This window comes from Colobus angolensis, unplaced genomic scaffold (genome assembly GCF_000951035.1).
Source record: "Colobus angolensis palliatus isolate OR3802 unplaced genomic scaffold, Cang.pa_1.0 Scaffold2, whole genome shotgun sequence".
In the NCBI taxonomy this organism is placed as follows: domain Eukaryota; kingdom Metazoa; phylum Chordata; class Mammalia; order Primates; family Cercopithecidae; genus Colobus; species Colobus angolensis.
Window position 1 is genome coordinate 19,398,848 of NW_012115154.1, and position 19,791 is coordinate 19,418,638.

The 19,791-nt window shown below is 49.7% G+C and overlaps 1 protein-coding gene across 1 annotated transcript in view; it reads right to left on the bottom strand.

Moving 5' to 3' along the window:
- WDR86 (WD repeat domain 86) overlaps positions 1 to 2,107 on the bottom strand; it is a 31,753-nt gene extending 29,646 nt beyond the window's left edge. Inside the window, exon 1 of the mRNA XM_011941590.1 lies at positions 1,008 to 2,107. Coding sequence (XP_011796980.1) covers positions 1,008 to 1,566 — 559 coding nt within the window. The 5' untranslated portion in view covers positions 1,567 to 2,107. The remainder of the gene's footprint in view (positions 1 to 1,007) is intronic.
- Between the last annotated feature and the right edge of the window lie 17,684 nt (positions 2,108 to 19,791).

The following is a 19,791-nucleotide window of genomic DNA, read 5'->3' on the forward strand; positions in this document are numbered from 1 at the left end:
TGGCCAGGCTGGTCTCAAACTCCTGACCTCCGGTGATCCACCCTCCTTGGCCTCCCAAAGTGCTGGGATTACAAGTGTGAGCCACTGCACCTGGTCAACTGCTCGTATTTAAAACCATCGGTATCAGGATTAGCCAATATTGGGGCTAATATCCTAGCTAAGTTGGAAGACCTGGGTGAGGCCACAGAGGGTTCACTGATGATGATGGAAAAGCCGGCGGTGATGAAGAACTACCCACAACAGAAAGCCTCCCGGCTCAACCACTGCATGTGCTACCTGGGCGGCAGGAGGGCCAGAGCTGAAAGGGACCTCACAGCGCACGGGACAGGCCCAGGGGAAGGTGAACCTGAGGCACACTGACCTCCTGAATGAGTACAGGACACAAATAGAAATCAACAGGCATGCAGACGGGGTTTACAGCAATGAGAGGGCTCAGACGGCCATCTTCCCCTCACTGGCTGTGCCACCTGGGCAAATTCCTTCACTCCCAGCCCGCTTCCATGTCTGTATGTGGGGTGACATAGTGTGAGGACCGCACACTTCTCCTTCTCCGCACCGCTGGCCCTTAACAAGCCCCTATTATTACTATGATAGTCGTCAACAGGAAATGCCAGCAGAAGAGCACAATTGGCCACAAAGAGGCCACAAGGCACCTAGAGGCAACGGAAGGTTTGCTTAGAAGGAGTATAGGTTTAACTTTTTGTTTGTTAACATTGTTGTCAAGGGAGATTTCCTGACGCTGGTTGACAAATGATCTTCGCCTTTGTAGCGGACGCCCCCCGGCTGCACCCTGCTCTGCACCCGCACTCCACCCCCAGACCTCACCCTGCCCTGCCGAGCGCTCAATAGCCAGATGGTGGGCCCAGACAAATGCTCTTCTGCGAGTGTGCCGGGATGAGCGGGGGCTGGACTTCTAGAAAGGGATCTGCGGGCGCAGGAGCTGGGGTCCGCGGTCTGGGGCCGGTGAGCGACGGCGAAGAGGGCAGAGAAGGGGTGGGAGGGTCTACCTTGCAGGAGCGCGCAGCACTGGCCGTCGGCGGTGCTCCAGAGCCGGGCCGTGCCGTCCTCGCTGCCCGTCAGCAGGCGCTGCCCGTCGGGGCTCAGGCTCAGCCAGTTGATGCCCCCGCGGTGGTCGGCGCAGACCTTCAGGGCCGACCCTCCGCCCCCCATCCCGCTGGCCCGGCGTGGGACAAGAAAGAGCTGCGCCCCGCTAGGAAGGGGCGCCCCGGGGTCCGCGCGGCGGCTCCGTACGGCAGCGGCCCGCGGCCAACGCAGGGAACTGGGACGCCGACTCCTGCGGAGGCATGCGACGAGGGTGAAGGACCCTAGCTCCTCGCTGCCTCCAGCCTCTGGGCCCGCGAACCCAGGGCCCTGCGGGGGGCGCCCCACTCCGGACCCCTGCCCTGGGTAGAGCAGTCCTGGGCGCGCGGGCAGAGAATACCTCCTTCCCGGCACCGCTCGGAGGACCCACACCCCACCGGGCGAGCCAGGCAGCGGCGTCTCGGGTGCACAAGGAGCCCCCAGCCTCCTCTCGCGCCCACGGGGCGGGGGCGGGGAGAGGAACATGGGAAGCCGAGCGCCCCGCGCCCTCCCCGGCCGAGCGCGGAACAATACGGTCCAGCCTGGCTCCTCCTCAGAGACCACCCCTCACCCGATCCCCTCCCACTTCTCGGGCTGCGTCCCAGCCCCCATCCCGCGCGCCCGCAGCCTACCCCCCTCCACCCCCGCCGTCACTGCGCGGATCCCGGGGACGGCTCCACGTGAGACCCTCCCAGCTGTCAGGGCTGCGCCTCTGGGCTCTGCCCTCTGCCACCTCCGCCGCTGCCGCCTGGGTCCCCTGAGCCTAGGGCCGGGACGAGGGAGGAGGAGGCGGACAAAGGGTCCGGGTGGGGAGAACCGCGCGCCAGGAACTCATTTGGGGCGCAGCTCCACCGACCCCTCGGCTGCTCGCCTCCACCAGGCAATCCAGGTCCTCCTATGCTCTGAGCCCTAAGGATCCTGCCTGAGGGACTCTCGGGGACTTGGGGACGGTCCCCCGATGGAGGGTGCGCCAGGGAAAGCCCCGAGTCCGCCCTCCCTGGGAAATCACGTGCACACCCCGGATTCTACTTTGGTCCGGCCGGAGTGGGGATGGGGTGCGAGCCGCTGACGGGTCAGTGGAGCCGGGATGTCAAGTTCATCTTCCAGCCGCCGCGAGCTCCCTCGGCTTGGCGCACCTCTGATGGCCCCCAGGGTCGGCCTGAGCCCTCCTGGAGTGCCTGGCGGCTGGTTTCCATTAGGGCAGTTCCGGCGCCGACCTCGCTGGGGGCGGGGAAGGTGACCCCCCCACACTCGGATCCCCCAGGTCCTAAAGGTAGCAGGATTTCCAGAACTCTCCAGGGCTCTCTCAAGAGCCTGAGGAGCAAGGCAAGGAAGGGGCGTCTTTGGCGAGCCAGCCCGCAACGGGACGACCAGCCCTGCACGCTCTGCTCTATGCAGACTCCAAAAGAAAGCCCTGTCGTGGGGTCTCCCAGGGCCTTGGGTCTTTTATGCCCTGAGTGGCCTAACCAGAGAAATACGTTGTTTTCCCTCAAAACTTGTAAATCTCCTGGCGCCTCAGCTTAAGGAGCGTGGCCCTTCCTTAGCAGGTGACGGAGAGGGGGCCAGTGGAGAAGCGTTAGGGCGAGATTTGGGGTCATCCAGCCAAAGAGAGGGAGGCCGAAAGGAGAGACGTTTTCAGGAGGTGGAGGCTTCAGAATTTGGGTACCTGCGAGAGGGAGAGGACAGGAAGCCTCTCTTGTGCTGAGAAGCTGGATAGACAGTTTTGTCCCCTACGGGCTGATCACGAGTTCCTCTTAGGAACCAGTGAACCTCAGGGGGCCATTGCACATCCAGGTGTGAACTGCGGTGTGGCCCCCACATGAGGACAGGGTGTGGTGGGGTCTTGGGCAGGCCCTGCGGCTGCGGCCCTTGGGGAAGGTGAGTGTAAGGACCATGGAGGCTGGGAGGGTTTATCTGGAGAAGTGCCAGAGGAAACCCAAACTTTCTTGGCAAAGGGGCCAAGGAGAACCAGGCATCCACTCTTTTGGAAACTAAGAGGGGAGGGGTTTGAAAGCAGTTTGGAAGCTGGGGACAGGCGGTAGGTTGGGCGAGCTTGCCTGGTCATGGGCCAGAGGAAAGAACCACTAGGAGAAAAGCTTAACTTTCAAGGGGGTCCCGCAGGATTCCTGAGCGAGGTGGCACCCATGAACTCTGCTTCCTCTCTTCTGCAGCCAACGCAAGCCATCAGCCCCGTGCTCAGCTCCCAGCAGGCAGAAGTTTCAGAAGCGCCAGCGCCATCAGCTTGGAAGCCTGCAATCCACACATGGCTGACCTTGCCTACTTCTTCTTTCCAAGTTGACAGATTTTTTTGTTTTGGCCTCTCCACTTTCCCCACCCGTCCTTCTCTGGTTTGGCACAAAGTGGCCCCGTGGTGGGGATGAGCCTGCCATCACTGGGGGTTGAGTCTGGACTGTAGAGCTGTAGGTGCAGACGTCCTCAGCCAGCCTGTCTTTCCTTTTCTCTTGCAGGTCGTAGATTACAGACTCTCTTCTAGGAAATTGCCCCCAAATCTAACAGGAGTACAAGAAGCTGGGGAGACTGGAAAACAGCACCTAATTCCCCTGAAACTGTGGTCTTCCCCACCCTCCACCTTGAGATAGCAAAGCTATAGAGACCCAGGAGTCAGGCTGGGTCCCCAGCAGAACCTGGGCTCCCTTCCTCTTTCACACCTTTAAGTCTTCTGGAGCCTCCAAGAGGGCCTGAAGTCCAGTGGTGCCCAGGCCCTCTTGGACCTAATCAGTTTATAAATGGAAGGCACCATGGGAAGGGAAACTGGTAGGAGGAGATGGTTAAGCTTTAAGAAGCAAGAAAGGGGCAGTGGTTAACAGGTGAAGGGTGGGGGGGTGCATTTTGTGCCAGGGAGTGCCCATTCCCGTGCCACAGGAACTGCCACAATTTACCCTGCTGGAAAGTGACCCTCTGGGGCCTCTCTGAGAAGCATGGAGAAAGCTGGATATTCTCAAGTTGTGTGTGTGTGGGGGGGTGGAGGGTGACGGGGGGGCACCTTGAGGGGCGCCCACAGGGAACGTCATAGCCAGAGCTTTGTCAGAATTGCTGTTTCCCTTCTGGCACAACCTGCAGTGCTAGTGGTGAGGGTGCCTGTGGTCATCGTCATCTTCATAGTTTGGGTACTTACTGTGTGTCAGGTACTGTGCTAAGTGCTAGTATTTTTCAACAGGATGGGAGCCTTCCCAGTCCTGCAACCACCTGCAGACTCTCACAAGCACTGTGTTCCCGGGGGAAGACCTTGCTACCCCAGGCCCGGGGAGTCGAGAGAAAACAAAGCCCTGAAGGTTTTTCACCCCGGGGGTGAGAGTGCGTGATCCAAGATATACTTGAGGGAAATTGTACAGATAGTCCCAACTTAGCATTGTTCAACTTTATGATGGTATGAAAGTGATGGCATTCAGTAGAAATTGTACGTCAAGTGCCAATACAATCACTGTTTTTCACTTTTGGTGCAGTATTCAATAAATCACATGAGCTATTCAACACTTTACTATAAAATAGGCTTTGTGTAAGATGATTCTGCCCAAATTAAGGGTAATGCAAGTGCTCTGAGCACATTTAAGGGAAGGCTGGGCTAAGCAATGATGTTCCGCAGATTAGGCATATTAAATGCATTTTTGGCTTAGGATATTCTCAACTTGCAATGGGTTTATCAGAACATGACATCGTTATTCACTCAAGGAGCATCTGTGCTACTAATGACACAGATGCTGGTTGGAGGAAGGCAGCCAGAGAAGGGCACAGTGTGGAAGAACTCAACTTTTTAAAGACAGAGGTCAGCTTTAGATATTGCTAAGAAAGAACTTGGAGAGAGAAATTGATGATACTGGAGGCAGCAGGCAACAGACAGAGTGAGAGCCCTGAAGAACAAGAAGAGGAGGGTCTCCTCTTTTGGGAGCAGGAGTGTCGACTTAAATATTAGGGAGCCAAAAGATGAAACTCGCAGAGAAACTGCAAAACCCAGTCTCAGAAATACTCGCCCACACCTAAAACCTCAGTCACTGAAAGTCTGAAGTCAAATGATTATGTGAAATCTTGGTAGTACATGTGGTTTCATTAGATTATTCTTTGTATCTATATTTGTACTATCTTATAAACACTATAAATTTTAAAACTATACAAAAGGCTCTATGAAAAATAAATTGGACTTCATTAAAATTCAAAACGTGTGCATCAAAAGACACTATCAAGAGAATGAAAAGACAACCCATAGGATGGGAGAAAATCATGTATCTGACAAAGGTCTACAATCCAGAACGTATAAGAAAAACTCCTACAATTCAACAATGAAAGACCACAACCCAGTTTTAAAATGGAAAAAGGACTTGACATTTCCCTGAAGATGTGCTCATAACCAATGAGCACATGAAGAGATGTTCACTGTTAGCCAGGCACGATGGCTTCACGCCTGCAATCCCAGCACTTTGGGAGGCGGAGGTAGGCAGATCACCTGAGGTCAGGAGTTTGAGACCAGCCTGGCCAACATAGTGAAACCCCATTTCTACTAAAAATAGAAAAAATTAGCCAGGCATGGTGGCAGGTGCCTGTAATCCCAGCTACTCAGGAGGCTGAAGCTGGAGAATCGCTTGAACCCGGGAGGCAGAGGTTGCAGCCAGCTAAGATGGTGCCATTGCACTCCAGCCTGGGCGATAAGAGTGAAATTCCGTCTCAAAAAAAAAAAAGAAAGAAAAAGAAAAGATGCTCACTGTCATTAATCATAAAGGAAATGCAAATCAAACGTACAGTGAGATGCCACTTAACACCCACTAGGATGGGTAATCATAGGATGGGAAAAATAAAATAAGTGTGGGTGAGGATGTGGAAAAATCAACTCTCACACACTGCTGGTGAGAATGTAAGATGGTGCAGCTGCTATGTGACCGTCTGGCAGTCCCTCAAACGATTAAACGTAGAGTTATAATGTGACCCAGCAATTCCATATATACCCAAGAGAAATGAGCATTATTCGTAATAGACAAGGGTAGAAACAGCCCCACGGTTCATCAGCCCATGAGCAGATTAACTGAATATGGTGTATGCATATAATGGAAGACTCTTCAGCCATAACAAAGAATGAGGTGCTGATAAATGGTACGACATGCAGGGACTTTGAAAACAGGTTAAGTAAAAGAAGCCAGTCACCAAAGACCGCATATTACCTGATTCCATTCATATGAGTGATCCAGAACAAGGGAGTCTATAGAGATAGTTGGTTAGTGGTTGCCTAGGACTTGGGGAAGAGGTCTGGGGAGTGGAGAAGTGATGGGTATAGTATACATGGTTCCCTTTTGGAGTGATGAAAATGTTCTAAAATGGACTGTGGTACTGGTTGCTTATTTTAATATATCTGTGAATATATTTAAAAAACCATTGAATTGTACACTTTACATGGATCAGTTTTTCAGTTTGTGAACTATATCTCTATAAAACTGTTTTTTTTTTTCCACTTTTGTTTTTTACTTAGAGTCTCACTCTATCGTCCAGGCTGGAATGCAGTGGCGCAATCTCAGCTCACTGCAACCTCTACCTCCTGGGTTCAAGCGATTCTCCTGCCTCAGCCTTCTGAGTAGCTGGGATTACAGGCATGCGCCACCATGGCCAGTTAATTTTTATATTTTTAGTAGAGATGGGGTTTCACCATATTGGTCAGGCTGGTCTCAAACTCCTGACCTCATGATCCGCCCATCTCGGCCTCCCAAAGTGCTGGGATTACAGGCGCGAGCCACCGGCCTCACCAAAGCTGTTTTTAAAAAACCATACATACAGTGAGATATCACTTCATATCCACTAGTCTGGGCCATCACTTTTAAAATGGAAAATCACAAGTGCTGGTGAGGATGTGGAGAAATTGGAACACTCACGCAATGTTGGTGGGAATGTAAGATGGTACCGCCACTTTGGAAAAGAGTGTGGCGGTTCCTCCGTAAGGTTAAACACAGAATTACTATATGATCTAGTAATTCTACTCCTAGGCACATACCCCGGAGAACTGAAAACAGGTGTTCAAACAGAAATTTGGGCTTAATGTTCATAGCAGCTCTATCCACAATAGCCAAAAGATGGAAATAACCCAAGTGTCCATGAACAGATAAACAGATCAACAAAACGTGCTGTGCTCATACAATGGAATAGTGTTCAGCTCCGAAGGAAGCACTGACGCACGCTACAATATGGTTGAGCCTAGAAAACATGCTAAGTGAAAGAAGCCAGACACCAAAGGACCAATGTATGACTCCATTGATGGGAGATCTCCAGAGTGGACCAATCCCTACAGAAGGGAGCAGATCAGTGGCTGCCTGGAGCTTGGAGGAGGGGAATGGGGAGTGACTGCTTCCTGGGTACCGGGTTTTGGTTTGGGGTGATGAAATGTTCTATAACCAGACAGCGATGATGGTTGCCTAACATTGTAAATATGCTTAATGCCACTGTTGCACAATGTAAAATGGCTATGATGTTAAATTTTCTGTGTGTTTTACCACATACACACATAAAACTTATTTTGTACCGTTAAAAAGAAAAAGCTCTATGAAGCGCCTCTATTATTACTGCTGTGATTAATGTTTGGAGAACAATGATCAGAGAATTAAAAGTATTAATGTTTGTAGAATAACATGTGGCCATATACCCTTAGAACCCAGTATGTATATGTGTCCAGATTGTCAGTGCTGCTGGAGTCCAGAGAAGTATGGGAGCAGCGCTAGATGTTCAGAGAGCCCTGGTGTCCCTAGGCCAGGCCATGCACTCAAGGACTCAGATCTCCCCCACACCTCACACTCCCTCACATTCAGAACAGCGTTCTCTCCATCTGGCTCCAAGGGGTCAGTGTCTATTCCAGTCAGGTTCTGCGTTTCAAAGGAGGCAGCATTTAGAGACCAGATTGCCTTCTCCTGCTAGGAAGTCTTTGTCCTGATCTCTGCTGGTCACTGCCTCTAGCCCTGGAGTCCAGAGTCAGGCCCAGCTGAGTGAGAGAGTTGCTGCTTGGAGCCTGGCCCTGGGCACAGAGGGAGGTCTGGAACTAGGATGTGCATAGGTTTCTGTGATCCCCCAGCACCTGGGACTGGAATGTCTTGGCCCTCCCTGGGTCTCTGACCAGGGCTATGTTATAAGGACAGGGCAGTTCTGGAGAAAGCAGGCCAGCTGGTAAACATCCCATCCCCCTAAATTTTAGTTTATCCCCCATACAGCCTCCTCCTGGCAACTTCAGAGAAATGTCAGAGGCTAACGAGATAGAGGGAATGCAATTTTGAAACAGCTTTCAAAATTCACTCACTTTGACTTCTGCTTCTGGCCAAGAGGGAGTAACAAGGACCCATTTACCCTCCTGCCTCCTCTCTGAAACAACCCAAAACAAACACAAAATATATGAAGCAATTGTTTTCAAGACACTGGACACCAGGCGGTGAAGGACAGTAATCCCCAAGAGATGGGAAAAAATGAGGCGAGTCGACGACTGGCCTGGTTTACTGCCTTGAGAGAATGTCCAGACCACAGAGCAGGAACCGGGATCCCAGACAGCCCAGTGGACTTCCTGGGTTGAAGAAACAACTGAGTGTCTCGGGAGAACTAAGGGACCAGAGTGAGCAGGACAGAGATCTCGAGAAGGGAGCGCCCTGGAGAGCTCCACATGTTCCCTCTCCACATCAGCTGAGTGTCTGTCAGTGTGGGCACAGGAGGAAAGACTCCAAGTGGGATCGGGTCAGAGTCAACTCAGCATCTGCGCAGAGTGGAGAATAGTGCAGACAGAGGCGTGAAGACAGTTGCTGTGGATAAGAACACATGGGGCTGGGTGTGGTGGCTCATGCCTGTAATCCCAGCACTTTGGAAGGTCAAGGCAGGCGGATCATGAGGTCAGGAGTTCAAGACCAGCCTGGCCAACATGGTGAAACCCTGTCTCTACTAAAAATGCAAAAAACAGCTGGGTGTGGTGGCATGTACTTGTAATCCCAGCTACTCGGGCGGCTGAGGCAGGAGAATCACTTGAACCCGGGAGGCGGAGACTGCAGTGAGCTGAGATCGTGCCACTGCACTCCATCCTTGAACAGAGTGGGACTCCATCTCAAAAAAAAAAAAAAGAAAGAAAAAGAAAGAAAAAAAAAAGAACATATGGACACAAATGGGAATAACAGACACTGGGGCCTACTTGAGTGTAGAGGGTGGGAGGAGGGAGAGGATCAGTACTTGGGTGATGAAATAATCTGTACAACAAGTCCTTATGACACGAGTTTACCTATGTTAATAAAAGTTGAAAATAATTTTTCAAAGGGACAGTTATTGGCCAGGCACAGTGGCTCACGCCTGTAATCCCATCACTTTGGGAGGCCGGAGTTGGCAGATCACGAGGTCAGGAGTTCGAGACCAGCCTGGCCAATATGGTGAAACCCCGTCTCTCCTAATAATACAAAAATTAGCCAGGCGTGGTGGCGGGCGGCTGTAGTCCCAGCTACTCAGGAGTCTAAAGCAGGAGAATCGCTTGAACCTGGGAGGTGGAGGTTGCAATGAGCTAAGATATCGCACCACTGCACTCCAGCCTGGAGAGAGAGCCAGACTCCATCTCGAAAAAAAAAAAAAGGGCCAGGCGCGATGGCTCACGCCTGTAATCCCAGCACTTTGGGAGGCCGAGGAGGGCAGATCACGAGGTCAGGAGATCAAGACCATCCTGGCTAACACAGTGAAACCCCATCTCTACTAAAATTACAAAAAATTAGCCAGGCGTGGTGGCGGGTGCCTGTAGTCCCAGCTACTCGGGAGGCTGAGGCAGGAGAATGGTGTGAACCCAGGAGGCGGAGCTTTCAGTGAGCCGAGATTGCGCCACTGCACTCCAGTCTGGGCGAAGAGCGAGACTGCTCAAAAAAAAAAGACAGTTATTCAGTTATTGTACTGTATTCCATATGTTCAAAAAGTTATGTTGAAACATGGAAGATATCAAAAAATTCAAAATTGAACATCTAGAGATGAAAGCAGTATCTGGAATTAAACAACACTGGGTGGGATTAACAGCAGATTAGATGATACAGAAGAAAATATTAGTAAACTTAAAGACATAGCAGGAGAAACTATCCAAAATGAAAAACAGAAAGAAAAAGGAACTTAAAAATGAAAAAAAATCAATGATCTGTGGGACAGGTACCCTAAATATATGTAATTGGAGTCCTTGTAGAAGAGGAGAAAAAGGAGATAACAGAAAAAATATTTGATGAAATAATGACTGAAAAGTTTCCAAATTTGATGAATAAGTCCATAGATCCAAGAAACTCATTGTACCCCATCACAAAAACATAAAATGCACAAACTACCAAAGTTGCATCAAGAAGAGTATGTAATCAAAATAGCTCTATATCTATTTTTATTTTTAAAATAGAATATCTGGATAAAATGTTCCACAAAGAAAATTCAAGGCCTAGATGACTTTACTGGGGAATTGCATCAAACATTTAAGGAAGAAATACTACCAATTCTCCACAAAATTTCGCAGAAAACTGAAGAGGTGGGAACACTTCTCAATTTATTCCATGAGGCTGGTATTACCCTGATACCAAAATCAGAGACATTGTTTGAAAAGAAAAGTACAGGCTGGACACTGTGGCTCATGCCTGTAATCCCACCACTTTGGGAGGCCAGGGCAGGAAGATCACTTGAGTTCAGGAATTTGAGACCAGCCTGAGCAACATAGCAAGACCTCAGCTGCACTAACATTTTAAAGAATCAGCTGGGCATGGTGGCATGTTCCTGTAGTTTCAGCTGCTGGGGAGGCTGAGGTGGGAGGATCACTTGAGCCTGGGAGGTTGAGGCTGCAGTGAGCTGTGATCACACCACTGCATTCCAGTTTGGGTGACAGAGCAAAACCCTGTCTCAAAAAAATAAATAAAAATAAGAAAATTACACACCAATATTTATCATGAGCATAGATGCAAAAATTTTTTTAAAAATTTTAGCAATTGAGTTCAAGAATGTATAAAAACCATAAAACATGATAACCGAGGTTTATCCCAGGAATTCAAGGTTGGTTTAACATCCAAAAATCAATCAATGTATGGTATAAGGATAGACATATAGCTTAATAGAATAGAATTGAGAGCCCAGACATGTATGGACCATTCAACAGGGGAAAGAGTAATCTTTACAAAAAATGGTCCTGGGACCACTGGATAGCCATATGCAGAATACATTTGGGCCTCTACCTCATACCATATAGAAAAATTAACTAAAAATGAATCAAAGATCTAAATGTAAGAGCTAAAGCTCTAATGCTTTTAGAAGAAAACATAGGTGTAAGTTTTCTTAATCTTGGATTAGGCAATGATTTCTTAGATACACCCAGAGAACAAGCAAACAAGGAAAAAAAATCAGACTTCGTCAAAATGAAAAGCTCTTGTGCTTTGAAGTACATGATCAAGAAAGTGAAAAATCAACCCATAGAATGGGAAAAATATCACAAATCCTTCCAGCCTCAGGCCTGGGAGATACCAGATGCTAAGGAGAAAACCCAAAGGACTTGGAAGACCCTTCCTCCGCCACTTCCTCCATTCTCAGTGCATTTCTGAGGACTGAGACAAGCAAACCACCCTTGGCACCTGGCACAGTTCTCCCAGCCCAGACAGAGATCTCAGACCTTCTGCACGCAGGCACCACATGTCTTGAAAGGGGATTTTGTTTTTATCTGTCACACTTAGACACCCTGGTTAGAGTGTGTGTGTGACTGGGAGGGATGAGGAGGGAGCCCCATGCAGGAATGTCTGTTTCCACTCACTCCATAGGATTTCTAACTGCCCACAAAATGATGCCTTTGCTTATTCTTTGTGTGGATTCTGAAGCCCAGCTTCAGGAGTGCTGGGGTTGCTAATCCTACAAAGGGTATTTTGTGTGAGTTCGGTGTCCTTCCTAGTGGGAGCCAAGGCCAGTGGGGCCACCCACTCCACAACTGCCTTTATGCTGCTGGGAGCGGAAAAAGGGAGAAAGTGGGAATCGTTCAGATTCTTTGGTTGCGGTGAAATAAATGAGTTTAGTGAGTTTAAGCAAAAAAAAAAAAAAATTGATTTATTGAAAAGAGAGCAACAGAAGATAGAGATAAATATCCAGATTTGAAGGATAAGCACTAGGGAGATGCCAGGGAGCTCGGCAGCCCGGCCTTGTGTAATCGTCTCCACAATGTTACTGCAAGTGGACTTGGCTCCAGCCTGCTTTTTCCCAGTGTGCTTTTGCACCAAGTTTAATTCCAAGGACAGAAGACTTAAATATCCTACCTTTTCTTTTTTAAGAGATGGGGTCTCGCTCTGTCACCCTGGTTGGAGTGCAGTGGTATGATCATTCATAGCTCATTGCAGCCTCGGACTCTTGGGCTCAAACAATCCTCCCACCACAGCTTTTCAAGTAGCTGGGACGGCAGGCACCAAGTACCGCACCTGGCTCAAGGGTCAGAGTTTTTAAAGTTAAAAAGTCACAGAAAGGCCGGGCATGGTGGCCCACACCTGTAATCCCAGCATTTGGGAGGCTGAGGCAGGTAGATCACAGGAAGTCAGAAGTTCAAGACCAGCCTGGCCAACATGGTGATACCCTATCTCTACTAAAAATTCAAAAATTAGCCAGCACAGTGGCACGTGCCTGTAATCCCAGCTACTTGGGAGGCTGAGGCAGGAGAATCACTTGAACCCAAGAGGTGGAGGTTGCAGTGAGCCAAGATTGTGCCACTGCATTCCAACCTGGGCAACAGAGTGAGACTCCATCTCAAAAAAAAAAAAAAAGTCATAATACACATGTGATATTATAGCAGCTGCCCTCTTCAAGGATGCCTAGCTTTCCCATTCAAAGGGTGCCAGGTCTGTGAGCTGATCCGGGTCTGGGGATTTCATAACAGGCCATGGTTCTCTAGCATGCTGGCTTTACTTGGGCCTCCGGCAACCTTCCTGAGTCTGCAAAAAAAGGTGGACATGAGTGGATTGATTACCGACATAATTTGGGGGATCCCTATCAATCATCCATGACCTGAGATTTTGGAAGATAAGGCGACTCCCTGATATCCATGCTCCACTTAGCCCTACCCAGTGCACTTCCAGAGTGAAGACCCCCAGCTCCCAGCAATTCTCTCACCCCTCAGAGATTGGGGATCCCCCTTCCATCACTGTCCCTCCCATTAACATTCCATGGCAGTTTACACTTTGTGGCAAGGCTGAGGGTAGTGGAGTCACCTGATTCCATCCTGAGGTCCGTCCTGAGGGGTGGGTGGGGTGGAAACACACAAATATATCCATTTCAGCATCTTGTCTCCCACAGCTCAGAACCAGTCTCTCTCTAATGCCAAGGGTTCCTAGCCTTTCTGCGTCATTTCAACACCATCAACTTTGCATCAGGAGATTGTTAGGACATGGACAGCACCCCCTAAGCCAGTACACAGAATGCAGAATTGTCTTATCAATACCCTTGGTGCAAGCCAGAATCCAGTTCTTCCTTCTTTGGCCAAGAACCCTCAAAATCCATTCCCACAAACATTCTCCAGACTTCTGGCAATGTGGATGAGTGACCTCCGGCAATTTCTCTGGGTCTCTCTGCACTTCTCCCTCTAGTCTAACCCATCCAAACTGAACTGTTATGGGGCAAGCAACACTATGCAGTGGGCTGTGAAGGGAACTCTTAATTCTCCCCTTCAAAAGAGGAGCATCTTTCTCAGGTAAGAGGAACCTAGTAGGGGGTGTTTTAAAGGACTTGGAGGATCTGGAGGTTCTCCTAGTTTTCCAAATACTCCCAAATATCCCTGTTCCAATGGTTGGTGTCTCATTCTTTTTCTGTTATTGCTTTAAATTTCACATCAAATCTCTGGGAAGTTCATGCAGACAACTAATGTTTTCATTTAGCAACCTACAGGTTTGTTTCCAAACTCTGTCTCTAATGAGATTTTAGCCTGGTCACAGAAAAGCCTTGAGTTCTGCTCTCCACCTTGAGATGAGCTTTGTAGGATTTAATCTTGATGTGCATCCAAATATCCAGTGCTGTCAGAGGCAACTACATGTCAGCTGCATTCTGCATTCTTTTAAAATTATGTCACAACAGCAACTGTACAACCCTCAAAACCCTGCCTCAGTGCACACCTGGTTCCAGCTGGCCACGGAGGGTGGCCTGACTAAGCATGAGGCCCGTCTGTACCATGGGCAGCTCTCTCCATCTGTATTCATTTCTTAGGGCTATCATAACAAAGTACCACAAATTGAATGGCTCAAACAACAGAAATGTGCTGTTTTACAGTTCTGGACACTGGTCGTCTGAGATAAATGAAGGTGTCAGCATGGTTGGGTCCCTCCGAGGTTTCGAGGAATCGGTTCCAGGCCTCCCTCTCAGCTTCTGGCGGTTTGCTGGCTGTCTCTGGGGCTCCTTGGCTCACAGGAGCATCACCTGGGTCTCTGCCTTTAACTTCACATGGTGGTCTCCCTGCGTGTGTGTCTGTATCTAAATTTCCTTTTTTTTTTTTTTTTTTTGAGACAGAGTCTTGCTCTGTCACCCAGGCTGAAGTACAATGATGATCTCGGCTCACTACAACCTCCGCCTCCTGGGTTCAAGCGATTCTGCTGCCTTAGCCTCCCGAGTAGCTGGGATTACAGGCGCCTGTCACCACGCCCGGCTAATTAAATTTCCCCTTTTTATGAGGACACCAGTCATGATGGATCAGGGGCCCACCCTACTCTGGTAGGATCTTGATGTGGACTCCCCAAAATTGATGTATCCAAGCTCAAGCCCCAAAGTGACTGTATTTGAACATACGGCTTTATCAGCTAATTAAACTCAAATGAGATCATAAGGGTGGAGACCTAATCTCATAAGAAGAAGAGAGAGATCTTGTGCTCTTTCTGCCATGTGAGGACACAGTGAAAAAGTAGCCAGCTGCAAGTTGGGAAGGGGGCCCCTCACCGGGAACCAAGTTGGCCAGCATCCTGATCTTGGACTTCCCCATCTTCAGAGCTATGAGGAAATGCATTTCTGTGTTTAAGCCATCCAGTTTCTGGTATTTTGTTATGATAGTTTCAGCAGACTAAGACAGACCTCATCCTAACTTAACTAAGTACATGGCAAGACAGTCCCATTCTGAGGTGCTGGGGGTTAGGACTTCAATATATACGTTATGGTGTCAATGCATAATGCCGTTCACACCAGAAAGTAAATGGGAGTTTAACTACTCTCTACTCATCTAGATCCCAATAACTAATTCCAAATATCCCACATTTTTCTGCTGGCCTGTGGCCTTCAACCTTCTGTCTAGTAGAAATTTCTGTCAGTTAGGGTTTTTGGTGTGCAGGTAACAGAAACAGACTTGGCTCCAGCCTCCAACCACCTTGGGTTCCTCTGTGTCTCTGCGTAAGATTCAGATTCCCAGGAGTGCCTCTGATTGGCCCAGTCCACATGTGGCAGGGCATTGAGGGTGAGGCACACACACCAGAACCAAGGCAGGGTCAGGGGAAGGGTGATTCTGGGTAGAAAGGCCAGCAGGAGTTCTGGGAAGAGGACTGGACTGCTCCATTGAGACCTAGGATGTAAACACAGGCACACTCCTCCTCCTCTCAGGGTCTCAATTCCTTTTTCATTAACCGGGAGCAACAAGACTTGTCCTGCTCACCTGACAGGTTAGCATCAAACATAAATGAAGACAAGGATGAACTTGGAAATTAACACAGAGACTTGTTATTACAGCAGCCAGGCACCCGGTCCCTTCTCTCTAATCTAAACAACCATAGCCCTGCAGTTTCCAGCGTGAATCATGTTGCCTTCGCTTCTGGAAGCCTTTCACACATCTCTTCCTAAAGACCCCACACTGAATGTGGCATTCCCGTGCAATTGTTTTCCATTTCCACATCCCACAAAACTCTCTTCCAAAGAATTTGGGTTTGCCCCATGATAGAAACAAATAGGCCAGGCGTGGCGGCTCACACCCGTAATCCCAGCACTTTGGGAAGCGGAAGCAGGCAGCTCACTTGAGGTCAGGAGTTCGAGATCAGCCTGGCCAACATGGTGAAACCCCATTGCTACTAAAAATACAAAAATTAGCCACGGTCAGGATACCGCGGCCATTGAACATATGTCACAGGGCAGGCAGTGCCTCTAATTGGGAAAAAACAAACTATGACCTTAAATAGATGAACTATTTAATAGATTGGTTTTTAAAAATCTATTTTAGTATTTCCAAGTGCAAGCACCTTTATTGCTCACCAGACAATGAAGCACCCAGCTTAACACAGGAGGAACTACCTGTTGGAGGTTTTGGGGTTTTTGGTTATGATGTTATCAGTTAGGAATATTTTCAGCTGCAAATAATAGAAAACTTAAGTGTGGTGAAACAAATAGGGGTTCACTTCTCTTACATGACAAGAAGGGTGGCTGCTGATGCTGATTTAGCAGCTCAGTGAGCTTGGAGCCAGCCTTTCCCTGATTCTCTTTGCTTTTATCTCATGATTACAAGAAGGCTGCCTGAACTCCTGGCATCACATCTTTATTCAACGCAGGAAGCCAGGGAAAAGGGGCTTTTTACCCAGAAAGCCAAAGCTTTTTCTGAAGTCCCTCTGTCAGCTTTCATCTCGGTGACCAGAGCTGTGTCCCATGGCCTGGAAGGCAGAGAAAAGAGCATTTGGCTTTTCCAGATGCTTTAGTGAAGGCAGGCAAGGGAGGGAGGAGGGAACTGGGATTGGAAGAGCTAATCCACAGCGAAGGCTGTGGCTCCTTAAATCTTCATTTGTTTACACCCGGCAGTGTAGTATTTTTCAAACTGGAGAACTGTGACCTACTAGGAGGTTGTGAAATCAGCTTCGTGGGTCTCTGACCAGCATTCTTTTAAAGTAAAATAAAATAGAAAACACCGATGCTCAACTAGAGAGTGAAAGTCGGAACTGTTTGTGACACAGCTGTGTTAGTTTTGTATCTAATGACCTACATGTGAATCTCAGTCAAAAAGTTGGGGAAGATGTTGCCACAGCGGGGTGATGTGCAGAGGGGGTTAGGCGTGGGCTCGGGGGTCAGACGGCCTGGGGCACTTGGCCTCTTTGGCTATTTATGGCACACATTTGGACAAGTTACAATCATCCTTTTAGGTCTGTTTCTTCTATTGTAAAAGAGAGAAAATAACATACCCACTTTGTTATATGTAAAATATGGGCTAGCACACAGTTTAGGTCCCAGTAATTACCCGAGAAAATGCTGTTGGTATTGGTATCTACTGATAACCAGTCGCTGCCAGGCCCCGCTTTCATGACCCAATTAGGTTCACTTAAAAGTAGCAACATACACTCACAGGTAAACCAGAAATGTTACAATCTCCTCCCCCACAAAAAGTTGACTTTGGCACAGTGCCATCCACCGAATCCTATGGGATGCTATTAGAGAAAATCCTAGAAAACCTGTTAATTTCCCTGCAGGAGGGCTAACGTTGAGGGTGCAGCTTGTGAATGATCGGCATGGGGCCAGGAGACCTGTGGAAGAAACTTCTCTCTGGTCTCGGTCCCAGGAATTGCCGGGCTTCTTCCGGAAAACTCACTTCCTTTCATCTTTGGGACTGAGCAAATGATGGAGTTGATCCTGTTTCCCTGCTTGCTTTGGCCCTATTAGGAGTTCCTCTCTAGCAGAGAACACAGGACTTGCGCCAGGGAGAATATTATGGATGCCTAGCTTTTTTCTACAGCCTTTTCCTAAGTCCCCTCTGCCTCAACGATTTCCTCCCCTACTTTTTGTGTCTGTGTTTTTATCACAATGGGCTCCTCCCCTGGCCTTGGGCCCCCTTCCCCCAGGGGTAAAGCAGCACTTGAGCCTCCCCTCTGTGTGCAGAGGTGACACTACCTCTACTATCACCAGCCCCACGAAGGGACTTCCATCCAGCAGCCCCACTAGGTGGGAGCGCCCATTTCTACTGCCCTCATGACTGTCTGTGCAGTTTAGGAATGCCGGGGCTGGGAGTTAGGCTGGGTGCACTGTGCGGGGGACACGCCGCCCTGCTCCCTGTGCCTGGCATCTAGAACTGAACACTCTACCGCTATGGGAATGGAACCCAGGGCTCGACCATCTCAGCCTGCGGAACGATCCAGCCCAACTGGTGAGACTCCCGCCCTGGTGTTGGGGGCCAGACAGGGTGCGTGGAGAGGGTCCTTAGAACCTGGTCAGTCCCCTAGCCAGAGCAATCCTACACATCACTGAGCCTTCTTCAGGGTGAGAATGCTCACCCTCAGCCCAGCCCTACCCTCTGCCCCTGCCCCTGCCCCTGCCCAGGGAGGGCAGTCCTGCGGGTCCCAGGACAGGCATGGACCAGGACTAGGGTTACCAGCACTGACCTGCCCAGCCTGCCCCCCCGCCCCAGCAAGGGGCTGCAGACCCACAGGCTGGCTCCAGGGCTGCCACCCCTCCATGCACAGCCCACGCCAGCTGGGCTCTACAGGATCCTTTTAAATTACGATTCCAAAGCGGGCTGGCCACAGGCAAGAAGCCAGGAGCCTGTTTACACAAATCCTCCCTGTTCAGGGAAGGCTGCCCAAGTCACTCCTTCCTGCTGTCCCCAGACCTGGGCTACTAAGGCCTAGGGGTCCGGAAGGCAGGGTTAGTCCCAGGCAACCACAGGGACGCTCCAGGGGGCTCTGCTGAAGAACAAGGACCTCCTCCTCCTGCATCTCAGCCTCCCCAGCAGCCACAGCCAAGAGCCCTGCTAAGCTGATGGGACCCACTCCATCAACAAGCAGGTGACAGCTTCTTCAGGTAGGGGGTGGGGCGTGGTCGCACAGGAGACCCGCAGGGTTCCCTGGGATCCAGGGAGGACCTTCATTCCCACATTGCCTCCCACAGTCCTGAGCACCTGAGCAACAAGGAGTTAATATTTTTTGATTATGGCAAAATACACATACAGTTTATCATCCTAACCATTTGAAGTGTGTGGTTGAGTGGCATTAAGTGCACACACACAGTTGTGCAGCCGTCAGCACCATCTGTCTGTCTCCAGAACTCTGTCATCTTCACAAACTGCAACTCTGGAGCTAAATCTTTAAATCTGTTTCATTCGACAAGCTTTTTGTTTGTTCGTCTTTTTTTTTTTTTTTTTTTTGACGTCCCTGGGTGGGCTCAAACTCATCCAACAGGCTTTGATTGAAGATCTGTTGTGGATTCCTGGGGGGAACACAGGCAGGACAGACCTGCTCTGAAGACACCCAGTGGCATGAAGACGCAAGCCAAGAAGCCTCCAGCCAAGAAGGCGGCAGCCCGCTGGGCACCTCGGGGCATGGGAGGGAGGCCCCGGAAGGGGAAGGGGCCAACAGAGACTTCTTGGACCAGCGCTTGGTTGGTGGGAGGAACTTCTTGGTTTGGGGGATGGGGTGGCTGGGGGGATTCAAAGGGAATGTTTTTCCTGTGGTCAGACTGGACCTGATAAACAGTGCACAGGGGGCCGGCAGGGCAGGGGGACCCAGGGCTGAGGACATGAGGGGATGGCTCTGTGAAAGTCCCAGCTTTCCAAACCACAGAGGGAGGCAGAAATATGTGAAGCATGTGTGGCTCTGAGGGCCTCTCACCCTCGGTCCATCGACCCCTGGACAGACTTCAGATAAATTACAAGCTGCCCACAAGCACTTTGGTGGGAATCTTGTTTTTCCTCTTTCAGACAAAAAGCAGATTTGCTGACAGATTAGGGAGCAGGGGGCTGGGGTGAGGAGGAGGTCACCCAGGAGCCCAAAGCCCATTGGAGAAGCATTAAATCAC